A 12660-nucleotide genomic window follows, 5' to 3' on the forward strand; every position below is an offset into this window, starting at 1 on the left:
GGACAGTGGTATTTGAGTGTAACATGCTGTATATAAAAATTACATACAATGGTAGGGCGGTCGGCAATACATCGATACGCACTCTAAAAAATATATATTCTTTTTTAACTGCGACAGGATGATTTGTTTTGTTGTTGTCTTACGTAGATACTGTGTACGAACAACAATCCAGATTTATTTCATACTGAATAATTGAGGGTGTCTGAACTCTGAAGTCCATTACATCTTAAGGTTAAGTTATAGATTATACATATCTGTGGGTACGATGTATCTATGATGATATATGAAATATAATAAATTTATAATAGTAGGTATAATGATATTAGGTTGTTATTTATTGACTACTAATTTACCTACTAACTATATATCATATATATACTAATCAATAAAAAAAGCCATATACTAGTAACTATAAGTACTTATTACCATGGATTGTATGGCTATGCGAGTTTTTGTCACATATAAAAATAATAATAATAATAATTTACTTTTTATACACCGAGCGTGTATCTGAACGCTACAAAATTATATATTTTATTTCAAAAATGTGTTTTTAAATTATTGCTTAGATATAATTTTTCTCGGAATTCTTAATAAATTTGACGGTCACTAGGTAATATCCACTAAATAATAAAACCTGTCTTGAAATGTATAAATATTTTTTATAAGCATCATATAAAACCACAATAGTATATTATATACCTATACCTAATATGTAAGGCCAGTGGCGTAGCCAGGAAAGCAGAGTGGCCATGCCCCCCCCCCCCATCGGCCGTATATTTGTAATAAATTATAATAATTAATAATATTTGTAGATATGAACCATAAATAGATAAATTTGATTACATTGATAAATTTGATATATTATCTGAAATATTTATTTTCCTTTTTTCAGATTTCTTTTCTTTTTACATCAAGTTTTAGTCTAAAATAAAAATTTTTATTTAACTTAAATTAAATACATTTGTATATTTTTAATATAGTGCTAATTAACTTGAGAATTAAATTGAAGATTGAACTATTAGATATTTTCTTAAGTTGGAAATTAAAAACTTACTCATTGATTAAACAATTGTCATATAAGCACTTATAAATGAAAAATGATCAAATACCTATGCAAAATATGCAAATGCAACTATAAATTTTAAATATAAACTAGTATTGCTATGAAACAAATTCCTATATTACTTAGCTATGTTTTTAATGATTATTTAAAAACATGCAACCTCTAAGGAGTCCCCGAGCCCTACTTATATGTCTGCAATGTACATATTCACAATAATATACATAACATATTAGTATATTACTTATATATATTATAAAGTCTAGCCATCCGGGTATAATTCAAGTAATCCAACATTAAAAACTAAAACATACTTGAATTTATTAACCCATAAAAAGTTTAATTGGCCCTGGTTTGCTCAAGACAATGTCACCAAACTTATTTTTTTTCTCTATGACCAGTGCGTATATAGTATTTATGTACCTAGATATAAAATTTGCGTTTAATAGAGCCAATACCAATCTTGTACTTTTTTCCTTGTTAGTTGTTATAGATTCAATATTATTAGAGTGAATTTAATTATTATATATAAGTTAATAACATTATCTATTTACATGTATAACTATAATATTATAGTAACGAAACTAAAATACAATACATCATGACATCATGTCATCATGTATTCTAATATTATGAATATTAATACTAACAACATAAAATTGGTTTTGCTTAATTCGTTAATTATTTAATTTAATAATATATTAAATTGTTGTGTAATAACTTAATAGTTAAATACTTGTTGACTAATGTTTAGTTCATTATAATAATGAAACACTAAAAAATATATTATAGTACATTGTCGAATAAATATATGTATTTATATAATAATAATAATCTTTTCGTCGTCATCATTGGTGGCGTACTTTTGGTGGCTGACCACCACGCAGTTAATCCTGGTTTTTTTTATGTAGGTATTTATAATTGTATATATATATATATATATATACATAGTACATTAAAGTAAAAAAATAAATATTTCAGTTAAAAAAAAAATCAAAAATTTAATAAATTAATGTCAGTTTCGGCGGGGGTCATTCGTAAGAGTTTTAATAAATTTAATCGATCTCCTCTTTCCATAGTAGAGAATTATAATACAAGCCAATAGTTGTTTCAATCGTTTCGAAACACAGGCTGCATCCGAATTGGTTCCCATACCTGAAAATTGACATCTGAATTGGTTCCCGACATTCCAGGCAACACACATCCGAATTTGTTCCCGATAAAGACTTACGAAAAAGCAAAATACGAATAGAACAAACTACTTAATTCAACAGTTGCTTTTATTGATTTATTCCGCACATCCGAACATATTTCAATTTATGGATGTATTAAAAGAAGTTCAAATTGAAATTTATATAAAATTGCGATGTTCGAACAAACTACAAAACCTGAAGTCTAAAAATAAGGAAATTTAGTTATAAGTTTTTACCTCAATAATAGAAAATAATAACTATAAAAAAAAAAAATGTACGAATTAAAAAAAACGATATACCTATATTTATTATATTTATTTCATATTTTTAAGTTGAGATTTGAATTTTTAAAATATGTTTGTTATAAATTATTTATAAAGCCACAATTTTTAACAACTCGGGAACAAATTCGGACGTTTCGGAATCAATTCGAACACTCTGGAAACACAATTACCGACGGTTTACCTGTAATAAAACCTTTTATTGTTACATACTTGCTTTGTAAATATTCACTTTCTAAATGTACAATGTACCTACTATATAATATATATATCTATAATAGTGTTTTATTTTTATGTACTCGTGTCTAGTATATATTATTATAATAGTCTTTTATTTTTATATACTCGTATATATTTTCATCGACGACAAACCACCTGTTCGACCAAAAATAACAAAGACAAAAAAAATCTTAAAAATGACTAATCTTTATATAGAAAAATTTTAAAAAAATTAAGGCATATGAAATTTTAGATTTTTTTTTTCAATACCTAGGTAATCATAGTTAAAAATGTTTATTATGGAATACAAACATAATATAGACAATATAAGGAACATCATTATTTAAATTAAAAAAAAATAATTAAATAATATACATATTATATATTTTGGTATACACGCAGACATTTTAAACTTATTAATATGGGTAAGAACTTCTTGCCCAAAACAATTTTAAAATATGCATTTATGCCCTACTAAATAATATGCTATTAAAATATGCATTAAAAAAAATAAAAATCGTTGTGTTGAATAAAACTGATTTTGCAAAATTGTCAAAATTATAAATTGCTTATCATTATTTTTCTTTTCCAATTTATTTTCTTTGAATCACGCTTGCGGTATACTGATGAGTAACAATGCCAGTGATTGGTGAAAAAATACAAACACTAAAGGTCTATTTAAGTTAGTAAAAGTTCCTAATAATTATGTAATTTACAAAAATAATTATTATTTCTTGTTTTATTCTAATTTATAATAGACTATTCTATTTGGTGTTGCACCCGTTGCTCAAGGTTTACAGCATGAATGCACGATTAAAGATTTATCTTTAATCGTGGTTTACAGTAATATAATGTTCGAAAAATAGTTAACACCTTATATCACAGAAGAATAAATAATATATTATGTTTTCATTCATTATCAGTCTATACTACGTTCGTATTATTTATTTTTGTAAAAAGTTGTGGTTAAAATTGATAACAAGAGTCGTAATTTATAGATTTTATCATTGTTATCCTTTAATTATGATCTATACAACTTTCTTGTCATATACTGTAATTGTTGAGCTATCGTAGTTTTATATTAGTTAAATAAAAAAAATCTCAACTATGGTAATATCCATGAATTCTTATTTTGTTATTTTAAAATATTTCTGATCTTAAAATCTTTTAAATCTAAGTGCTTACGGGAATTTAATTATGGTTATTCTAAAAAAAAAAGCGTTTGGATTCTCAGAATATAAAATCATTAATATGTTTAAGTTCTCATTTATTGATGACATTATTGTCTATTGATAACAATAGAAATATTAAATAAATGTAAAATGCTTCTTTTTTACCATAGTGCTTATTTTGAAGGTATTAACTATTTAGTTATTTTTGTCAATAAAAAAAAAATGATTTTTAGAAAAACTATTCTTTAAAATCACTGAAAAATGAATACCAGATCAAAATTGTTTTGGCCCCTTTTACTTTGGTACTTGAAAGGGCCACGGGGCTACCACCTCGGCTAGACCCCCTCTTAATCCGGCCTTGCCCTCCTACTACACTCATAGCTATGGTGGCGCGTCACGAGCCGCGGATTAGCACTGCCGAAGTTTCGACTACGCTGCGTCAACCCATAGACATAATAGAAAATGTCAGTGTTCTAATAGAAGCACCAGTATCATTAAGTTTGGTCAAACACATATTAACTAAATTTGCCTTTTCTTGAGCAGACATTCCATTGATTAGAAAATAGGCAACAGCCAACAGGAACTTTCCAGCGTGAATTTATAGCCACTACCATAAATACTAGCCCTTCTTTTGCCTTTGGTAAGCCATCAAAGTCTTCTGTATCTAAACCTAAATTGACATACCCTTGAATTCTATCATTATTAAAATGTAAATCTTCTTTAATAAACATTTCATCCATTAATAAGGCACATATTAATTTTTTTCCTTTGGTCTTCATCAATTCATCAACCTTAATTTTTATGGCGTTTATAGATTCTGCTGTGAAACCCGGTTTGCCATCAATTGAAGAATACCAACCTCTTAATGTACTCGGATGAGGCAAGATTTTGAAAGTTTTACGTACATATTCATAGGTTGCAGGTGAATAAAAATTTAATGTCAGGGCAAAGGAACGGATTTCTGGAGGAATAGTTCTTGAAGTTATCAGTTTTAATTGTCTCATTAAAATTTGAAACTCTACATTAGGAACAGTTTCCTAAAAATAAATAAACAAAACCACACTCAAATATGTAATTATATTGTATATTTAACATAAAATAATATAGTATAATATATAATATAATAATATGTATTAAAAAAAGTCTAATATTATAGACATTTTTATTATTTATAATATATAATAGATATTTATTTTTATACTATTATTGTTTTCTTTGTTGGATAATGTGAGACACGAGTATTCTTAAATTGTAACATTATACATACATATAGTCATATATAATTGAAAATATCGTAAAAAAACCACATTTTTCCTTTAATAATGAAATAATTTAAAGTCTAGTTTTTGCAATTTTTAAATACACTTAAAGACTATATTTTCAAATACTTGAAATGTTTTGTACCACTTAATACAAACTTCACACAGGAGATTTTTTCGCCATAAGATAATCCATAATTGGTACAAAATATCCAAAATTTAGATTAGAAAATAGGTTGAGCATATTTGGTGAATTTCCCTGTATAATTAATGATAAGAACCCACCTTAAGCATTGTAAAACAATTATCCGATATTTTATTTTTATCCTTCAAATGCTCAATTAACTCTTCAATATTTTTTATTTTATTTCTTAAATATAAGTTATCATTTCTCAATTTTTTGTTTTTCCTTTTTAATATTTTAACTTTTTCTTGGCTGGCTATCCAATATTTTTTTCGGCTACTTGGTGTTGTTATTTCCGATTCAGATTTAAAGTCCCCAAAAAAACATTTTCTTTTTCTAAAACAAAAAAAAGTAAATTATTTGATCTTATAGAATTCTACATTTTATACTATTATAATATTAACTACCTTGGTCTTTTAACAGGTGTCAGTAGTAAGTCTTGACTAACCATATTATTTACATCTAAATTAACAACTTCAATTTCATTTTCAGAAGCTATCAAAGAAGTACCAGCTATAGAGTTATGTGCATTTTCAGAAATTGGAGAGGTTACACTTTTTTCAACCATAATATCATCTACATTTAGATCAATGACTTCAATATTGTTCAAAGAAATACCAGCTACAAATAATAAGCAAAATAGTTTTTAAAATTATTAAATGTAATATTATTTGTGTACATTATGCAGTACATAATTTATGATTTACTAATTTTAATTTAATAAACTTACATGTATTTTCAGAAATGGAAGAAATCACAAAGTGTTGTTTAGTTACATAATCTTCATTTAAATTAATACCAAGAGTAACACAGGTTGGAAAAATAGTTGGTACTGATGACTTTTTTAAAGTTTGTTTGGTCCCAGCAATGTTTAAAGTATAATCTGTTTGTGCAAAATGATTACCACATATGACAGTATTTGCAGATTTATACTTAAACTTAGGATCAAAATCTTGTATGGTGTTAATCCACTTATTAAGATCTACAGTTTCCTTGGGAAATCTATGAAAAATATGTATAATAAATAAACTTATTTTTTTAATTTTTGTCTTTAGTAATTATACAGCATACAGTGCCGTAACTAGATACTTTGGACCATGAAGCAACTATTATTTGGGGAGACCCTTCACAAAATCCATTTATAAACAGAAATTGTTTAAAATTTGAGACCTCACTAATCCCATAATAGTTATAAATTTAAATGCAACTGAAAATATCTTGGGTACCTGTGAAATCTTGGACATCCTTTTACAACTCTGGTTTTACACCCAACCACACAACAAGTATTAACCATTGTTATTTGGTTTGTTTTTTTATGAATAACAATTTTTAGGAGTAGTCTATATTATGTATTAACTCATGAGTAGAAAGCTAATAGGTAAGTAATATTTCAAAAAGTATTTGATAAGAATAATATTTTGTTATCATGGTTTATTTCATGATGGAAAAATGATATTATCAATTTCACCATGAATGCCCACAAATGTATAGTTTTCTCTTTTGCACAATGTTGGCTGAAGTTATCTCTCTCTAACCGCAGTCCATTCTATTATGTCTATGCGTCAACCAGACACCAGTCCTACACACCTCGGTCCGTGATCGTTGTCCCCGTTGTTGGTCTAAAAGCATCACGTCCGCGCCATCCTTACGTTGCCGGGTGTGCAATTACGTTTATATAATATAATGATTTAGGTATAATCAATGGTGCAACGCTGAACGCATAGCGATTGCTATAAAATAGGAGCAGCAATAGAAGTTGGGTATTGTGAGCCGTTGCCGTTTTAGTCTGGTTGGCACTGTTGGCAGTAGTGTTCTCCGCCGCCGAAGACCAGGCGTCAGCTGCTGTCGTATCACCACCGCGACCGCGGCCTCAGATAAGATTATTTACCTTCCGTTTGTTGTTAATTATCTTGTTCGGCACCTTCTGATCATTCCTCGTTTAATTGTATAGAATAATATTAAAAAAGCAATAAAGTGACACGGTAATAATGCTTCTTTTTTTTTTAACCATACCAGTTTTGTTGCGTTATTTCATTTTATCATAGTTTATAAGACGTCCTACCCTCCGTCCACATGAATAAACAAACGTCGCAAGTAACGGGCGGCGACCAGCTAACGAAGTATTTTAATATTCAATAGCTCCGTGACGGTACGACAACATACATATCATACAGCTGGGTGATTTAGAATCTAAATCTAAATTTTAGATAACAAAAAAAAAAACATAAAAATATGTCTTCTCTATTTTATGCTATATTGTGCGGTCTACGACCGCCGACCAAATTCATATTGTTACACTGTATGTATACTATATAACAGAACACGGTGCTAGCCGGTGAATAATTTTTAGCACTCACACCCTTTTTACAAAAATAAATTATTAATACTGGTGGGTGTAGATCTCGATATGAAAATGTATAGAATTATTTACTTTTGATAATACTATATGTAAACGAATATTTTTTCTAAAGATAAAATGAGATAGATATTACTGTGCAATAAATTGTACACATATTCATGTTTATTTCAATTTATGTGAAATTGCTGTTATGTATTAATTTATTATTATTAAGTATTTATTTTATTATTTGTCATAATGATGTAATTGTGTCTAAATTTTAAGGACATACAACTTTATTAGTAGCCATGTAGTCATCTTATTATATAATCTTACTATTTATACGCTATTCTAAATGAGATGAGTATCGGTTGGCCAAAAGTTGTGTGCACGTTCTTATTGTCACGAGACAGAACTTAACACACTGGTGTACTGGAGACGGCGCGCGCAGCTTCTGGCTGTTGCGAACAAAAACTGGTATACTGGTCCATTTTAGAACATAGTATATTTAAAAATTATAAATTATAATCATATAGACTAAATTATAAAACTCAAAACAATTTTTATTAACATTTGTATGAACATAAAAAATTGCTTCAATTGTTGCTATTTTCATTTGGTTCCTTTTATCTGTCCATTTGAATGTTCATATTAGAAAACATTCTCACTAAATTTGCATTATGAGCTGGAATAGCAAACATATATTGACAAAGTTTAAGTAATTCAATATACTGTTCACAACTGTTACAATTCTTAATGAAATTATCCAGTTTTCATAGCAAAATTCTATATTATTATTTTATTTGCTTTTATTGTATTGTTTTTAATCCAAATGATTTATTAAATAACTTAGCATCATCTATAATATAAAAACTTATATTTTTTATAAAAATATATGTAGGTTCCTACTATCAATATTTTCTCATTGTGTTGAACTGTTTAAGTTCATACAAGAAAACAGATATTATTGATAGGGCTGAATCCACTTAATTTTATAACCATAAGATATTGAGTAAAAGTCAATAATTAGTTAATTTGATTGTAGAGATATTTTGAGAAAATAAATATAGTAATTTTGAAACTTACTACATGAGTTATCTAGAATATCCAAAATCTATTTTTTAAAAAACATAATTTTTTTTTAACTTATAAACTAGACATCTGTATTGAACTTTAAATTTTAAAATTAAAATTATATCATATTATATTGTATCAAAGTTATAGCAGTAGTATACGCATTACATAAACATGTAAAAAATTCCGTAAAAAAAGAAAGACTTACAGTACTTAATATAACATACAGGCATTCCATTTATAAGTAAATAGTGTAGCATATAATTTTCATTCTATCTTTTGAAATTTCTATCACGAAGATTTATCCGTAAAACCTAATTTAATTATCATTGTTTTTTTCAGAAACGGATGGATATTTGTGAATTACTAATAAAAGTTGTTACAGTCCCTTGCACAAGAAAAAAAAGGCGTAAAATAATCGATTTAAACCTTATGATGAAAAGTTTTTGGGTTCTTTAATTTTATGAGCAACTAATTAAATTCTTGTATTGCTATTTGAATATCATAAACAGGTAAGTTATGTAAATGCTTTATAAATTAATTATAAAAGAATAATACAAATTTCTCTACTGTTATCAATAACTACTGATTTTTAGCGATAACTTATCACAAATGTTGATGTGTATTCAACAATCAATATTTGCGATAAGCTGACGCTGCAAATCTACCCAGTTAGTAAAATAAAAATATAACAATGTAATTATCAAGGCTGGACAAGTTAACTAATTATTTTAACTCATTAAGTTAAGTTGATACAGAAAAATGTGAGTTAATTTTGAAGTTAAAAGTTACTTTTTTTATTTATTTAACTTGTTAAAAATTAATTTGAAAAAAAGTAACTTACCTTAGTTAAAAATAAGTTAGTTTTCATTTTATTGTGTAAAGTTAATTACATGAAAGGTCACACGAAACAATACAAATAGAATGTTATGAACAATTAATAACTGTTGACGACATAACAAATTTATTGCTTAATAATTAATAGTTAATATATTAAAATCATTCTGGGTTTTCTCATTAAGTTGGGTTACTTATGAAAATATAAGTAACTCATTAAGTAACTTAGTTAAAAGTAACTTAACTTTAACTTTATAACTCGTTAATGCCCAGCCTAGGTAATTATAATTTAATTTCACAATGAATAATATTACAAAAACTTTACTTTTTCATAATATTTAAGATTTTATAATATTATTGTTAGCCAAGAACATTGGCCAAGAATATTTCTTTATAATAGTAATACTAAGATAATGTTATAATATAATAATTTAATTTATGTAATGATATTATTATAAAAAATATGACATTTAAATGTTATAATAATTATTAATCATATTAGTATGTCAAAATGATGTTTTTAATACATTATTTGTATTGTGCAAATAATATTTTAATAATGTTATAATTTTGTTGAAAATGTATCTAAATATATATTATTTGCACTATATTTATATTATATTATTGTATATGTTACGGTCAATGATGTAAACTGAACATTTACGTCATTAACGTTAGAAGCCAAGTTGCTAGGTTATTTTCGTTATCTACCGTGCAATAACGTCAGTTTCCAAGATAATAGATTATTGTTATAAATTACAAAACAAAATAAAACAATTTTACCTCAATGACATAATATTAACGTTATTAACCATTTATTATTGGTCAATTACGTAAATGATTGAAAATACACATTATTTTAATTCTTTACAGATTACAGTTATTAATATATCTTATATTAATATTAAATTTTTTTTTATTATTAATTATATATTATATTTATTATTATTTATTTTCGCAATGCATGCTGTTGTGACATTTTGAATTGCACAATATTCCCGCTAAACGACAAATGCATTTGTTTGTTTTGCACTTTAGTTTGCAATTACACCTCGATTAACATCAGGTATTGAAACTTTAACTGTGGTACCAACTTCTAGTGAACTAAATTTCTTATTTGAAATAGTCATCATTTTTTTGGTTTGTTTCTTTAAGCATTCACTTGATTTATGTCGTTCATTCTGTATTTGCTCATGACGTTGGCAATTCATGCAATTAGTACTTTCATTGTCAGTTTCCAGGAAAATAAAACATGTTTCACATTTTCTTAGGTTTGTATCTAATATGTTTAAATAACATGTTTTTTTTTACAAAATTTAAAATTTAAAAAATATTATTAGTTTACCTGTATTTATCATATATTTCTTGCTGTTCTGAAATTGGAGAAATAACCTCTTCAATATTTTGTTTTGAATCATGTAATCCAGTTTCTTGCATTTGATTAAACAATTCTTCTATATCTTCTTCTGTTTTTAATGAATTTATTTCATCATTTTGTAGACCAATCGATAATAGTCCTGTTCTGGCAGTACAGCCAAACATGGCCTCATAAGGAGATCTTCCAATACCTTAAAAGAAGTAAAAAAAAAAAAAAACTATTTTTATAATTACCATAAAATAACCATAGTTGAGCCTATTATAATAATACACTATCATAAATTTTAATTATAAAAAATAACTATAGTGTTATTGATATCGATTAGAATAAAATATACATATTAGGTATATTAAGATATTTATGCCGGGTTGAATGAAAAATTTAACTATTTTATATTAATTAATTATACTAAATACTTTTTTTTGCCTGAATGAAGAGCTCGGTTTTTCTGAAACTGAATAAATTTCAAACCAGAGAGCCAATCCGTACTATTGTTTTCTGCCATCCATGTAGCCAACATATCCTCTACATCTCTATTTGCTCGTTCCACAGAACCTTGGCTCTGGCTGTGCCTCGGTTTACCATGAACAATTTTGACGTCTTCCCACATATTGTGCAGTTCAGTTATAGTCGAATTTACGAATTCACGGCCATTATCTGACTGCAAAATAGCTGGTGCGCCAAAGGTCGTGTAAATGTCAAGTAAATTATATGCAATCTCCTCTGCACGTTTACTTTTTAAAGGCCTTAAAATTACGAATTTCGTTAAATGGTCTTGATAACAAAAAATAAACCGAAAATCGTTAAAATGTTGGGATTGAATATCTATTAAATCTACTTGCGCTCTCGAGTTAAAAGCATTGTGTAATATTGGTTTGGAAACCAGTCCTCTTTTTCTATTAGTAGATTTTTTTTGGCAGTGTGAACAAAGTTGTAAATATAGCATAATTGATTCCTTAGTTATATTGCAATACTTATTTTTTATTTCCGCAACCATTCGATTTCTCCCACCATGTCCAATAGATGAATGAGTAGTATGAAGTATATCAAAAAGCTCTTCATTTGATACATAATAAAGCATAGTATTATTATTTTCTGATACTGGTTTTATCAAGCGTTCTTTTCCATTAACCATTAATATTTCATACTTACGAACCATCCTGTAATCTTTTACTGATTTTTTCAATCCCTTAGTACTTAATATTTTTTTTGACTCTTTAACTTTGGAAATTTGCTCACTATACTCCGATAAACTAAAATAAGAATTATTGTCACTCCGTTTTTGACTAATCAACTTATTAAATAAATCTTTGAATTTACTACGCATAGTATTTACATCCATCTTAATATTTTACGTAAATAAAAAATAAATATACAATGACACGTGAACTGGCAAACTGCAGCGAAATGTCGAATAGGTGAACTGCGAACCAAGCGATGTCAAACGAATACGATGTCTGCAACGATACTGAAATAGCTAATATACGTTATGGGAAAAAAACCCAATAAAATAAATTATCTACCTTTGATAATTTGTTAGATAACCACGGCATTGTTTAACTTAGCCATCAGCTATGTATTAATATTATTATGGTGTGCTTGAGTAACTATCGCTGATAATCATTTAACGATGATATTAATATAAATAATACATACGTAGTA

At 26.8% G+C, this 12660-nt stretch overlaps 4 protein-coding genes across 5 annotated transcripts in view; 1 reads left to right on the forward strand and 3 right to left on the reverse strand.

Annotated features, from left to right (window-relative positions):
- LOC132918329 (chromobox protein homolog 1-like) overlaps window positions 1-12660 on the forward strand; it is a 66408-nt gene that overhangs the window by 45313 nt on the left and 8435 nt on the right. Inside the window, exons 1-2 of one of the 2 annotated variants that reach the window (XR_009660450.1) lie at window positions 7004-7520; window positions 9126-9295. The exons of the other annotated variant lie outside the window; for it this stretch is intronic. The gene's annotated coding sequence lies outside the window, so the exon portion shown is untranslated. Of the gene's footprint in view, window positions 1-7003; window positions 7521-9125; window positions 9296-12660 lie in introns of those variants that run through there. 2 annotated transcript variants of the gene reach the window in all.
- LOC132918328 (uncharacterized) lies at window positions 5162-6115 on the reverse strand. The gene is made up of 2 exons (XM_060979510.1): window positions 5779-6115; window positions 5162-5707 (listed from the first exon to the last, which is right to left on the reverse strand). The coding sequence occupies exons 1-2, from the start codon at window positions 5937-5939 to the stop codon at window positions 5455-5457; spliced, it is 414 nt and encodes a 137-aa protein (XP_060835493.1). The 5' UTR covers window positions 5940-6115; the 3' UTR covers window positions 5162-5454.
- LOC132918425 (uncharacterized) lies at window positions 10567-11180 on the reverse strand. The gene is made up of 2 exons (XM_060979637.1): window positions 10966-11180; window positions 10567-10899 (listed from the first exon to the last, which is right to left on the reverse strand). The coding sequence occupies exons 1-2, from the start codon at window positions 11036-11038 to the stop codon at window positions 10655-10657; spliced, it is 318 nt and encodes a 105-aa protein (XP_060835620.1). The 5' UTR covers window positions 11039-11180; the 3' UTR covers window positions 10567-10654.
- Window positions 11337-12450, reverse strand: LOC132917400 (KRAB-A domain-containing protein 2-like). Its single transcript, XM_060978119.1, has one exon. The coding sequence runs from the start codon at window positions 12338-12340 to the stop codon at window positions 11402-11404; it is 939 nt and encodes a 312-aa protein (XP_060834102.1). The 5' UTR covers window positions 12341-12450; the 3' UTR covers window positions 11337-11401.

This window comes from Rhopalosiphum padi, chromosome 1, assembly GCF_020882245.1.
Source record: "Rhopalosiphum padi isolate XX-2018 chromosome 1, ASM2088224v1, whole genome shotgun sequence".
Taxonomy (NCBI): domain Eukaryota; kingdom Metazoa; phylum Arthropoda; class Insecta; order Hemiptera; family Aphididae; genus Rhopalosiphum; species Rhopalosiphum padi.